Here is a 15,010-nt window from a genome sequence, read left to right on the forward strand (position 1 = left end):
GTAATTTTAAAGTCGGACATCATGACAAATAATGTTTATGGTATTTATATCGTCAGTTCTTCCAAAAGTAAATTACAGGGTTATTTGTTTCCCTTCATTACAATCTGAATTATTTTATGTGAAAAATTTAATTTATTTTTTTTATTTTATCATTTTATTATTATTTATATATCTATCATACTAAAACTTTCCTTTTGTGTTCAAGTTAGATACAGTTACATTATGTTAAGTGATTTTAGTTTAGGCTACTTTTCATTTACAGGAACTTATTTTATATCATGTGTGATTAACAACTCGAGTTCACATTAAATACGATTTCTATGCACGTTATAGTTTCAATTAACAGCTGTTTAGGGTTACATAAATATATCTGGAATCATTGCAAATGTTTAACACACCTTAAAATCTTGTTTCCAAGTCATTCGTACATTCTTCATAAAGTATGTTATGTTGTTCTTAAGAGGTTAGTTTAACTAACTTATTGATTATAATGTCTGTAATATATATGATTTATAATATCTATAATATATAACCGGTCTGAAAAAAAACGTTGTCAACAATGGATGTTTCATGTATATAGAATTATTAGCTTAATATCTTGGTTTGGAAATTACAAAGATCTCATGTGATATTTTCAATATTACGGTTGATAATAAGTGGTAATCTTATTCTTAATTAGCTACTTTAATCGCTGGATTAATTATAAAACTTTGATCCACATCAGATGATAAGATCAAAATTAAGTGAATATAATAAAATTGTTTGACTTTCAACAGGTTCAATGGATCTTATTAAACCAGACAATAAAATGTCATATTGTTTTTTTGTATGGAAGTTGTACCGTAGCTATGCAGGAAGTCTGGAATTGTTAAGGTAAAGTAAAGCCAAAATAATCATTCTTTGACACTGTTTTTCGCTATATGTGCCTGTCTACAAATCAGATTTTATTTTAAGACCATGATAAAATCACATCTATTAATGGTTTGTTTCTGCGGATAGCAGTAAAGCATCAGTAGTGAATTTTAATTAATCTTACAGCCACTGATTTCATTTATTAAAATGAAAATAGGTTGGTAGATGTCACAGTATCTAATTAAAAACTGTGTTATGAAATAAAGCTTCGACTGTAGCCAACCCTTCTTCATGATCCAGAAATTTACACTGAGGTAAGATTGATTTGTTGATGTCACGTGAGTATGTGGCCCAATAATGTCACTGTATATGGAGTTTTGAATAGAGTTCCAAAGTGTTTTGCAATATTACATAGGCCTGATATTTTAAATGAGATACAAGTTATTTTGGTTTTAAATACAAATTTTTCATGATTCATACACGCAGACTTCGAAATAAATATTTATTTTTTTCTATAACGTACAAATTGTTTAAAAAACAGGAAGAAAAGAAATTCTTCGTTAGATCAAATTATTATTTCGTTTATCACGATGAACATTTTTATTATTATGTTTTTCAAGAGAAATATAAATAAACTAAAGAAAAGAGAAGAACATTGATGAGAAACGAATATGAATTATCATTCATCTTTATTTGTTTTTGTGAAATATTCGTATTTTATTATTAAATCTACGTATTGTGTTCAATCTTTTATTTATAAACCAGGATATTGTAGGGCCATTGTTCCTTTATCAATGTTGAATATGTTCGTTCCTGACCCATTCACAGAAAAAAAATGAATTCAGATTAGTTTGGGTTACGTTATATCAGCTGAAACTTTTATGCTTTGTTGTTTAGTTCTCACTTAAAATATAAAAACTCTTTGTAACTTTATTTTCAACCTTAAAAGATACAAAGACCTTTTACGTATCCACAGTATAGCCAAAGATGGCATATGTAGTTGACCTTATCAAAAAGAAGTTTAAGATTTTCGTACAAACCAAATGAGCAATAGGAAGATGTTACTTTTGTGTAGAATACCTTTCAAAGTTGTTTTGGAAAAATCAATGAACAATCACCACTCACTCTGCTCATATAATGCAGCTTTTAGTTATGGTATTAATTGTGCAATGTTAATGCAATAAACTAGTGAACCTTCATGCAAAAAAAGTATAAACTGTTTCTCATTATTTCTGTACCAGTATTGTGATGTCCCTGGAGAAAGTAAGCTCTAAGTCTGAAACCTATTACATTGGGGAACACTCATTTTGTTGCATTTAAAAAAAAGACCTTTCTATAGTCAATATGAGTGTGTTGATTTCAAATCTGAAGTCGGTTTTTGTCTGCAAGCTACAGATTTTATGCAATTTGAAATTTTTATTTATTTTTTAATTTTTCGTTATTATAGGAAATTATAGGAATAGCTTATCAATTTGTTTGTGTATTTTATTCAGGTAGGAATTTGCGTTTGTAACTTTTGCGTTTGTACACTTCATCTGGACAATCTCGTTTAATGCTCCAGCAGTAGTCAGCCATCATACTTTTGTCCCAGCGCCCTTGGTAGCGTTCTTCCATGACCTTTAGGTCTTGGTGGAATCGTTCTCCTTGTTCGTCACTCACAGCCCCCAGGTTGTCAGGGAACTTATCAAGGTGGCTCTTCAAAAAATGAAGCTTGATGCTCATGTTGCACTCGAGATCACGAAAAGCAAGGAGCATTCTGTTCACAAGTTCACTGTAGTTCTCCGCCTTATTGTTTCCAAGGAAGTTCTGAATGACTGCCACAGAGGATAACCATGCTGCCTTTTCTAAAGCGGTCATCTTAGCAACAAACTGATCATCACGAATTAGGGTTCGAATCTGTGGGCCATCAAACACGCCTGCTTTGATCTTCTCAAATGATAACCCTGGTAAAGCTGTGATGATGTGTTGGAAACATTCAACTTCGGTTTCCAGTGCCTTGACAAATTCCTTCATCAAACCTAATTTGATGTGAAGAGGAGGAAAGATGATCTTATCTCTGCTTACAATTGGTCTTGTATGATATTTGGCATGCCTGCTTCAAGGGTGTCACGAATAGGCCAGTCCTTCTGGACCCAATGTCTGTCTCGTGCTCGGCTGTCCCACATACAGAGGAAACATAGAAACTTGGTGAAACCTTTCTGTTGTCCAAGAAGAAAGTTGACCATCTTTAAGTCTACACAAATGATCCAATTGTGCTCATGATATTTTAATAAGTCCATGACCATTCTCATATCATCATAGTCTTCCCGCAAATGCACTGAGTACTGCTCCATAAACATTCCCATTATGTAAAATAACACACTTTAGACTGCGTTTTGAACTGTCTAAAAAGAGTCTCCATTCAGCAGGATTATAGTAAGGTACACCCAGTTCTTTGAGAAGCCCTTGGATGTCATGGCAGTAAACAAACTGTCTGTCTTCTGAAAAGAAGGTCACTAAAAGCTGGTCATGCTTTCTGAAATATGATACTTTAACAGAGTGATCAACAAGATTTCTGCCTTGTAATCTTGATGCCAAAAGCTCTGCTGCTTTCTTTGAAAGACCTAAATCCCGCACTAAATCATTCAGTTCAGCCTGGGAAGATGCTTGGGGACGGGGAGAGGTTCAGTGTCTGAAGAACAGTTCTCCGATTGTGTACACTTTTCTGACAATTCACTGTCACAACTGTCTTGTTCGCTTGTATCATGTCCAATGTCTTTATCGTCCAATGAAGGCAAGCCTTTGAAAACTGGAACAGGAACTTCTTCACAGTGCGTAGCTGGCCGAATAGCTGAGGGAATGTTCGGATACGTAATCTTATGTCGGTTTTTCTTCCCAACACCAGTTGTGTTTACCATGCAGAAATAACAGTCAGTTACATGGTTGGTGGGTTCGCGCCAAATCATTGGAACACCAATAGGCAGACCATTGCGTTTTCCTTTGGTCCAGTCTGGAAGCATTTCCTTACAATTGTGACACACAACATGAGGAGCTCATTGCTTGTCTTGATCACTAAGATGAACTTCAAAATATGCCTTGTAGGCACGCTTGACGAACGAGGATATGTAACGTCTCTGACGATTGAGTGTGTAGCAACCACATATGTAGCAGAAGGCATCAGGCTTGTTTCTGCAATGATATCTATTTTTGGAAGCCATGTTTGATCTGAAACAAAAGAAGAAAGATCAAAATATTAGAAGCTATCTATATATATGGACGTGAAAATGCTTATACATGGTTTACGCAAGTTCACATTTGTATAATTTCATTAATTTCAAATTGCATACAAACTAGAGCTTGTAGAGAAAAACTAATTTCAGATTTGAAATCAGCGCCTAAAACTCCTTCAGAATCAGTTAAAATATCCAATGCAACTCAAAGTTACTGATAAAGTGTTCCCCAGTGTAATAAATTATGTAAAGAAAATGCAGCATGAAGTGATTTTGGTTCCTCGGGATGGAACACAATACATGTTTACCCAATATACCAGTTCATTATACTTTGTTGTTTATCATCTTATTATTTGTCAGTTGTAAACTGAAACTACAAACTAGTTTAGTTTAATTTTTATTTACCACACAATTTCATTGTGTCGCTTTTAGTTGTGCATTTATATTGATTCCTTAATATTATTTATAGGGTTCTAATATGGCGATAGAAACTTATGCATTTTGTTTCAGAAAGTTTATTTTAAATAATTATCCTATCCATATGTCGTGTGAAAGTGAATTTCATTATCACATCAGAACAATACAGAAATTAGTTTATTATTTTCACAACATATCACAAATCACAGCCTTTTTATTGTACATTTTATAATCTCTTGGGTATGCTTGTGGTGGGTCATACTTGCATTAGATTAATTTAACATTAACATTAATTTAGAATTTGTTTGTTTGTTTGTTTTGGAATTTCGCACAAAGCTACTTGAGAGCTATCTGTGCTACCCGTCTCTAATTTAGCACATTAATTTAGAAAAACACAAATGTAAAAGAAAAGACCAATATAAAATATAACAAAAAAGGTAGAATGGAAAGTTAGACCTAACGAAAATTAAACACACTGAGACTTGTAATATTCTAATCATATGTGTGTGTAAGTTTCGGTAAAACAAAGCCATCGTTTTAAAATATAAAAAAATCACTCTTGATGTGTAGGCGGTGCAAACTGATATTCTACCTTATAAACTTACCAGAAAGTATATCAGGCCTCAACGTCACAGATTAAGTATTTAATTTTCCTTTGCATTAAGAGAAAATAAATATGTAACATCACCATAAGATTTTAGGCCTAGAAGTACTATCAGAACGAATTTTATTTCAGTCGTGAAGAACGCTAAAGCTGAATAAAGAGTTAGGCGTTTCAGACCTGGTAAAATCGTTAAACTAAAATATTACAGGATTCAGTTAGTATCTTTTTATAATTTAAAATTGCGTAAAATATATTATTCAAACGTTAAATGCTAAAAAATATGGCAATATGAAATAATTTTCTCGCTACTCACAATTGGTAAAAGAAAAGAACAAAGAAAAAGCCATCATTTTATACATCTATACAATCATTCCTTAAAACCGACTTTAAAGTTTTTCTCCACCCCGCCCACCCTATTCACCTGTAAAATAACCAGTTCTATATATAATTGTCTTTGATGTTCTATTTTCTGGTTTAATTCACATAAATCGTCTGTCGTTGCTTTTCCGAACAAAAAATTTAAAACATTTCCACCAGCATCTATTAAACCACGTTTTTTGTGAAGTTCGATCGGAAATCGGAAAGATATCTTTAATATCCTTTAAATCTAATAACAAATCTTCTATCTTAAGAAGATATAGTTTATCTTAGGTATTATAGTTGTTAATTAATATTTCCTGTAAGATTCTTGTTAAACATAAGATAGCTGTTCCTTGATTTGTCACTTTAAATTATGTCATATTATCCGAACCACTGTCATCGAAACTAACTTACGTAAAAAGATTTCTAGAACAATATTAGTTCTTTTCCTATTCAAACTATTAAACAAACGTACTGAGGAAATGGTTTGTTTTCAAGAATTATCCACTTATCTTGTGACAACATAAAATTTCCTTCTTCAATAAGAATCATGCCCGTCTTATTTTTAGTGGTTCAATACTCACTCTCTGCCGCCATGTTTACACTCATCCATGAAATAATTATCGTAGTAAATCTGCAGATGTAAGAACTATCAAAACATATAAAAACAAGAGCCTCATAACCACACACACATATCTTTATAACTATACAGCAATGTTCATACACATCCTATATTGTCTACGTAATTCTCATTACAACTAGGCATTTCTCTTAACATATTGATATAAGCTTGTTGCACACCACTAGTTTCGTCATTAGAGCAAGCATTAACTCTATTCATGTCATTTTTTATTGTAAATACAGCTACTTGTCAATTGAATTTCACTTGTCGTTTTGTAGTGGTAAACATTTCTTCAGGTTGAGTTGGCACAGGACCATTTAATCTTACGCTATGATCATCTTTAACACTATAAGCTTACGTCGTTGTAGATGTTATTGACGAACTGTCCTTGGGCACAGTGATGTTGACGTCACATGACCCTCTGTTTCAATCCTTCCATCACCTAATATGGTATTAACGTCATCTAACTTTTAATTATATATCTCAGCTTCACTTATCTCTTCATCATCATAAGATAAATCTAGTTTATTCGAGTAATTAAATTCGACCTCAATATTTTCTTTTTATCAGTCGTCTGGCTTTCCTCGGTCATACATACGTACTGATAGGGTTTCCTTTCTTTCAGGTTTTTAATCTATTAACATGCACCAACTGTTTTCGTTTTCGATAGATTTCTTGAATTTCAAAATAAATTCGACTTGTTTTTTTTTAAACTTTAAGAAGGCCTTTCTATAGCTTTACTAGTTTCTTGCTATTTTCTATTTTATCAACATAAAAAATAGTTTAACTGTTAATTTTATATCATTAATTTTTATCCTTATATTTACTTGGGCCCAGCTTGGCCAGTTTTTTAAGTAACTCGACACGCAATCACACAGTGTATATAACGTACACGAGAACCTTCCATTTTACACTATGCACACAACTGGTATAGACAGGTGGGTTAAGGCGTTCGACTCGTAATCAGAGTGTCGCAGGTTAGAATCCCTGCCACACCAAAACACGCTCGCCTTTTCAGCCGTCGGGCGTCATAATGTTACGTTCAATTCCACTCTTTGTTGGTAAAAGAGTAGCCCAAGAGTTGGCGGTGGTCGGTGATAACTAGCTGCCTTCCCTCTAGTCTTACAATGGGATATTAGGGACGAATAGCGCAGATAGCTCTTGAGTTGTTTTCGCGAAATTCAAAAAACAAACATATTTCCTCGTTTCTCTCTATGTTCAGCAGCTTTTGTTAAATGTTTAATAGTTAACTCAAAAGCCAACTGCATTCTCAGTTTTGTAATCATAATTTACTGCATGATTAAATACTTTAGAGGTCATGACCCTTTCCATAGGCAGTATTACATCTCAACCATGTTGTTGAAAAAACGGACTTTCCAAAGTAGACTCATTTTCAGCACTTTGAAATAAATGAACCAGCTCTTTTCAAGTTTTCTGACCTTTCTCACAGTATCCAACAAAGTTCTTTTGAATATTTCTACTAATACGGTAGGAGCTGAATGAAAAGCAGTTGTTTCAGTTTATTCTTTTTTTTGGCAACAAAGTTACTTTCTGTATCTAACAGTAAATTCTGGAGTACAACGTGTCTAGCTACAATGTTATTTACATATGCTTTGACAACCGTTTTCGCTTTTTTATCAGACACACAAGTTATTCATTAACTCATCTTTATTTTGTTTATTAATCACATGATTTTAATCCTAAATTACTTCTAATTCACTCTCATTTTCAGTTTTTAATTTCTCTTACTTTGTGAAGAAACTATAATAATATAAGTATTTGTCAATAGAATATGGCGATCGGTAAGTTTATTTATATTCAGTTGTATGTGTTCTTTTATTTTAGCAAAGCCACATCGGGCTATCTGTGTGAGTCTTCCATATATTCAGTTGTCTCTACTGTGAAACATAGAACATTAAGTAATAATTATTGGAACCATCGTGGAACGTATAATTTTAGTAAAATGAGGACTTTACACATAATGTAGTCATAAATAAACTCAGTTTCACAAAACATAACGTAAGTTGAACTATCATAAACTTAAGAGGAGTATGAAAAACAAATAAATAATAATAAAATGTTAAATAGAAAAGAAATTAAATTCTTCTCATAAAATAAATCAGATATTAAGAAAGAAAAGCAAATAATTCTGTAATTTACTTTTCGACAAAGTGAAGATGTAAACACCACAATATGTATGTAAAAACGGCTCGTTTGGATTTAGAATTTTTTTTACGTAGAGGAGTAAACATCGTTTTGTGAACCTGACGATGACCGAAGAAGGTCGAAATGTTGTTCACTCCTCTGCGTAAAAAAAAAATATCAAATCAAATGAGCCGTTTTTACATATATATTTCTCTACAAGTGGGTTTTCTCGACATCACTAAACACTATAATGCTTATTTGGCATGATTTCGGACTTTAAAAGGATATCAGTACAAAAAAGAAATTAAAGCATTTTCATAACATTTACAGCGTTCATTTGTTATTTAACTTCGTTTCACAATATATCTGACGAAATAGCCGATTATGAAATATGACTTTCGCATAATTTGGCATATAACATATAAATGTAACTCACAGCTATGGCCTTCAGTATGATTTCGTCATATCACCACATTACGTAAATACGAATAAACTTCCTCTTTTCTTTAAAAATCATTAAAGTTCATAAAATAACTCACTTTTATAACAACATCGACAATTCTGTGATTCTAATTCAATTGATATGAAAATTCATATACGTTTCTTTTTTCACTGCTTTTTAGGATCCGGATTATCGCCAATAGAAATGATATTCTGAAATCTCAACTTTATTCAAATAACACCAAAAGGTTATATAGTGAAGAAAAATATATTCTTGAACTTACTGTAAACTAAATATTGAAATAAAAAAGTGCATTGAAATTTAGTTTGTTTAATTTTTTGGATTCAGAAAACAGAAAAGAATAAACTGAATCAAGTAAGAAATAAGTGTAATTTATACTAAAAAGAAAACTTTCGTTTGTGTGTCTGTCTGTGTGTTTCTTCTGTTCCAGGAACATTTTTCGATACAGATTGAAATGCTTGCTTAGGTTAGTTTATGTAGAATAGATTTCGAGTGTTGAACATTCGAAGAAGAAATGTTTTAGAAGAAATATTACTGCATGATGAAAAGTTTGACCTTGAGGTTTGTCTTTTATATGTACTCACATTCTCAATATCGATATTTGATCGACAAGCCAGCTGTTTACATTTCAGGAAGTTTTAAAGTTGTTAGTAATCAATCCTTTGTGTCTTTATCTCAAACTGCAGAGGTGTCAAGCTGTCACAGTTTCTTCTTGGCTCAGCTCATAGTTTCCACAATCACTTTGCTGATCTTGATAGCATCAACGACTTACAGACTAAACTAAACGCTAAACGAGCAGCGGAAACTTTCTCAATGTTTTATAGAAACATTGTTGTTATATTATCATCGTTGCTTTATGCACGTGTGTACTGATACTTCACTGTAACCTGTATCAAACTTCTTATTATTAAGAAAATATTACGAGGCTTTTAAAATATTTCTTTAAAAAAAATTAATGTTTCTCTATTAGTGGCCTTGTCTACTACTAGGTTGTTAGGAAGTATTATTTTTGTTTCACGTTTTCTTTTATATTAACGTTCACTAGTTTATTGCAATAATATTGCTAAATGAACTAATAACACCGCTGGGAACAAAGTCTATAAACGGTATGAGTGCAATTGTACATTAATTGTTTCAAAAGAAGTATCAAAGGTGTTCTACACAATTATAACACATGTATCTGGTACAACTGGTTATTCGGTACCTTCGAAATTCTCGTGGCGTTGACAATCAAGTTATACAAAGTTTTCATGTTTTTGTTTGAACAGGCCGGCAAAGGACGTAATAAACACTGGATAAAGAAACATTTGCTTCATAGAGTCAACTGATACCAAACTGATAAATTAACAAAAAAGAAAGACGACAACATGTAGTTTTGAAAATAAGAAACGAGTATTGTCAAAAAAATTCTAGATGAATAAAGATATATATTCATTTGTTATTAATGTTATTCTCTTTTCATCAGTTTGTTTATATTTTTCCTCAGAAATATAATAATAAAAATATTCATTGTGATAAAGGAAATAATAGATTGAAGTAAGTAAAAGTTTGTTTTGTTACCGATTTGTAAACAATTTCTACGTGATAGAAAAAAAAATGAATATTAATTTCCAAGTCTGCGTATGCTATAGAAAATCTATTTGTAAAAGCAAAATAACATATATGGAATTTAAATTATTAGGCCAAGGTAATGTTGCAAATGATCTTAGGAACAGTATTCAAAACTTCTTATGCAATGATATTATTAGGTCACACTATCACGTGACATTAACAGATCAAATTTGATAGGTAATTAACCAATTCTTTAAGTAATTTTATGGGATATGAAGTAAGATAAGCTACAGTAATAGATTTCTTTCATAATACAGCTTTTTAATTAGATACTATGACATCTAAAAACCTATTTTTATTTTAACAAATGGAAACAGCTATTGTCAGTCTAATAAAGTTCACAATTGATGCTTTACTACATCTACAGTCAGAAACCATTATTAGATGTGATTTTATCATAATTTTAATTTAAAATCTCATTAATCGACAGGCATAAAAATGTTTGAGTAAAACTAGATGACGCTATATTCCAGAAAATTTTGGATAGGAAACTTACATTTATCAAATTAAATCATGGTTTCAGATCATTCAAGAAAGACTATACTTAAGTTTACATATTTCTTCATTTTTGGCAATTCCAGTTCAAACAAGAAATATTTTTATTGATCTATTTTCGTCTTTTCCATTTTAACAGTTATTTGAAACAGTATGGAGGAACAAATTAACTTTACTTTACGTAACATTTCCAGGTTATCTTCATTTTTACAGTTTTATTGTGATATAGGAAAACAATATCACACTTTATTGTCGTGTTTAATAAGATAATTAATTGAGTGATTAATATAGGTAATTGATAATAATATTTATACTTATTATGAGTCATAATGTCGACAATTTTCCATAAAATTTAGGTTGTTTCTAAACAAGATATGAAACTAATAATGTTGAATAATCATGATGAAAAAGTGAATAAAACGAAAAACTGATAAACATAATAACATAGATTTACACTTCACATGAGACATTAGTGTTAAATCTACTACATTGTAAACCGTTACATATTCTAAATAGTTTTTTTAAAGATTTGAACAAGAAGAAGTGTTCATCATAATAATATTACAACCACACTCTATGCATGTTTCCATATAGACAGTCCTATATACGACAAACATAGTTTGCGGAATGCTATTTAAGTTAGCCATTGAATACAACATACGTTATTCATATAATAAATTAAATATATTACAGACATTATAATTAATAAAGTTACTGAAAGTAACCTTAAAAAAATTGAAACATATATTAGAAGCACGCACCTATGCTCAGAAACATTACAGTAAAGTATATCAAACACTTGAATCGATTTGAGATCTATTTATACATTCTTCAAGAGCTGTTAATTGAAATAATAAAGTGCGTAAAGGAACTTAATTAATGAGTACATGAGTTGTTAAGCATACATAGAGTGCCAAAAAGAAAACATTGTTGCGATACAAGTACCTGTTTGTAGAAAATAGCGTTCGGTATGTTTATTTATATTCAGTTGTATGTGAGTTTTCACGATGGCAAAGCCACATCGATCAATCTGCTGAGTCCACCGTTGGTTCAGTTGTCTTTATTGTGAAACATAAAACATTAAGTAAATAAGAAATAATTATTGGACGCACCGTAAAGCTTGTTTTGTCTGCAAGACTAACTAACGTGTGTCTTAATTTAAGTTTCTTATATAGTAGTACAATATCTCTGAACTTTCTGTACTGGGATAAAATGTATCTGAATATTCTTTACTGGTACAAAACTCAACTGTTTCTGTACTGCGGGGTACGGTATCTAAGCGGACTATAGCGGCATATAATATGACTGGACTTTAATTTCCATACTGGGATAAAATGTATCGGAAATTCTATTCTATGATACAGTTTCTCCGAACGTTTTTTAGTGTGAAAAGAAAATGTATCGTTCTAAACTGTAACAGAAAACGCTATAATTCAAAGATAGTTCCTCTTAAAGAGCAAGCAAAGAGCAACAATATTTAACTGGAACATTTATTACATAAAACCGTACTTGTAAAAAACGTGAAATAATTTTCTAAAACACTTGTGATGTAACAAAACATTTGCAATTAACATATGGTAATTTACTAAAACACTTTTGAAATAAACATGTTTTGCTTTTATATCTGATGAAACAAAATTATGTTTGTTATTGTTATCAAATACTTGCCTTGATTTTGGAAAATTCTTCGTAATTATGATTTTCTGTCTTATTTCTACTACACTTTCTTCTTGACGTATCGTTTGAATTCCAGGCACTTTGCCAATACCGCATGTAAGTGCTGGTTGTTTACTTCGGCTGTATTTTCATAACTTTTTACTCACTTCAGGTTATAAGTAAGTCTGTTTGTTTTCGAATTTCGCGCAAAGCTACATGAGGGTTGTCTGCACTAGCTGTCCCTAATTTTGCTGTGTAAGACTGGAGGGAAGGCAGCTAGTCATCACCACCCACCGCCAACTCTTGGGCGACTCTTATATAAACAAATAGTGGGATTGACCGCAGATTATAGCGCCCCCATGGCAGAAAGGATGAGCATGTTTCGTGCGACCAAAATTCGAACCCGCGACCCTCTGATTACGAGACGAACGCTTCAATCCACCTAGCCATGCCGAGCGTCCTAAGTACGTATATTATCACAATCCAGTATGTTTCACAGCGCGTTTTAACAAGTGGATGTGGATAATTAAAAAAAGATCAATACGTTTCCAGTCAAAAATGTCACAACTAAACCAGAAAACCTGCTATAAATGTAGATAAAATCTCGAATAGACCCAACTGCACGTGCATTCTCCACAATTTATTGAAGACAGCTAGAGTTGGATGTGTTATCATTGACGTGATTTGATACTTCAGTTTTTCAGAGAAGTATTACGAATTTACAGTTGAAATACACATATAACGGAGTTCATTTGTTCTAATACTATTCTTTAATGCGCACTTTAAACAAAGCCACATGAAAAACAAAGTGGCAAATTTATTTTAAAATATGTATATCATATGTTTTTTCAGCTGCAGCACAGCGGCTTATAAAACGGCTCAAAGTTATTATTATTTTATTAATATTTTAAGTACAAACTTCTAACTCATATCTTCATCACCTCTTGATCGATTTGAGAGCTAATTTCGATTGATATATTCGATCGTACCAAAAGTATTACAGATTAATTGAGTGTAATTTTGTCTAGAATAATTTTAATTGAAGGTAGGTTGATAGGAATCCTTTATAATAATAAAATTCTATTAAATATACCCACTTCTTACCGCTGGTATTAGTAGTGTAAGAAAATATAGGTAGTAAAAAGGACACGAAAAATGGTCTCGCAGATTAATTTACTCAAATTCTACTTAAAAGATTTTGAAGTGCCCTTGGTTATTTAGGTTTTCGTCTTGTTTTATCAAATAATGCTTTTGATAGTAAAGAATGTGTTTTTAGTTATTTCTTACTGGAACTATCAGAGTTAACATCTCAACTGCTTGTTTTGTTTTTGTTTTTGAATTTCACGCACAGCTAACCGAGGGCTATCTTCGCCTACCCGTCCCTAATTTAGCTGTGTAAGACAAGAGGGAAGGTAGCTAGTCATCACTACGCTCCGCCAACTCTTGGGTTACTCTTTTATCAACGAATAGTGGGATTAACCGTCACTTTTAACGCTCCCACGGCTGAAAGGGCGAACATGTTTGGTGCGACCAGGATTCCAACCTGCGGCACTAAGTTTACGAGTCGAACGCCGGGTACTTTTGGCGAGTTTGAGCTGAGAGATAAGCGAGTTTTCTGCAAACTCTTGAGTTTATATGAATAGTGTAGGAAAAACTTATAACGCTTTCCCTACGACAAATACCTTCACTTATCTGGGCAAAGATAAATTACTATACTCACTTGGACAAAAATAATTACCCATACTGTAAGAAACAGCACCAGTTGAATGAGAAGAAAAAAGAAATGGGTCCAACTTGGTTGACGAAAGTGCAGGTGTCCAAGCTAAAAGCGATGATGACCACTGCAGCGTGAAATACAACCATGACTCTGGAAAACGAAGAAACATCCACAAGGAAGTGGCCTGAAAAACAAAGAAAGTGGTATACTTCGCTTGGTAGCCAAAAACTAGGAATAATTTACAATTTGGAAAACAACTCCCCGTTACTGGTACTTTGTAATGTTGGAAAAGCAAAATTAACCTATCTGGAATGTGATAAAGAAAACAATAAAAATAGCATAAGAGAAAAACGAAAACCAGAAAGAAAAATAGTTACGTAATTCAAGTGAAAATTCTGAAAACGAAGATGAAGGACAAGAAACTTCTTATACTGAGGTAGAGATAGTTCCTTCCTACACAAAGAATAATACGAATGATGTTACTAACTTAAACAAAGCCTTGGATGTACAACGCAAAATTAATGAAGAAGAAAACATCTAAAACAAAGCGATGAACAAATGAAAACCAAGAGTTTACTCTTGTAGTGTCGAAAAGAATAAGTGGAAATTCATTACAAAATGAAACTACACAATCAAAAAATAAACCACTTAAAACGAAACACCCAACTTTTTTATCATTATTGAAGGCGTCCTTGGCACATATATTCAACCCCAACTTCCAGCGGAAATTAGCAGATGTGATCCAGGTGTTGAAACCGCTAGCGTCACGCGTTTACCTTGGAGAGATGTCCTTGTTCGTGGTCAAGGAGCCGCTGACGTAAATGAACTAATTAAAAAAATGGCTCAAGAACGCCTTCGC

General features: G+C 32.3%; 1 protein-coding gene across 3 annotated transcripts; it reads right to left on the reverse strand.

Annotated features, from left to right (window-relative positions):
• Positions 1-107: 107 nt before the first annotated feature.
• LOC143254132 (uncharacterized) lies at positions 108-14,695 on the reverse strand. Of its 3 annotated transcripts, none has more exons than XM_076508924.1 (2): positions 14,155-14,347; positions 108-4,056 (listed from the first exon to the last, which is right to left on the reverse strand). In XM_076508924.1, exon 2 carries the CDS (start codon positions 2,863-2,865, stop codon positions 2,338-2,340), a length of 528 nt encoding a protein of 175 aa, XP_076365039.1. In that variant the 5' UTR covers positions 2,866-4,056; positions 14,155-14,347; the 3' UTR covers positions 108-2,337. The 3 variants fall into 3 exon arrangements, 2 of the variants coding, with proteins under 2 accessions (XP_076365039.1, XP_076365037.1); XM_076508922.1 differs by lacking the exon at positions 14,155-14,347 and adding an exon at positions 6,027-6,779; XR_013029968.1 differs by lacking the exon at positions 108-4,056 and adding an exon at positions 11,324-11,836 and having other exon boundaries at positions 14,155-14,695.
• Positions 14,696-15,010: the final 315 nt, after the last annotated feature.

The sequence above is a fragment of the Tachypleus tridentatus genome, chromosome 6 (assembly GCF_004210375.1).
Source record: "Tachypleus tridentatus isolate NWPU-2018 chromosome 6, ASM421037v1, whole genome shotgun sequence".
NCBI lineage: Eukaryota > Metazoa > Arthropoda > Merostomata > Xiphosura > Limulidae > Tachypleus > Tachypleus tridentatus.

Coding starts and splice junctions, on each gene's coding strand:
- LOC143254132 (XM_076508924.1), bottom strand. CDS start 2,865: ATGAAGGAATTTGTCAAGGCACTGGAAACCGAAGTTGAATGTTTCCAA.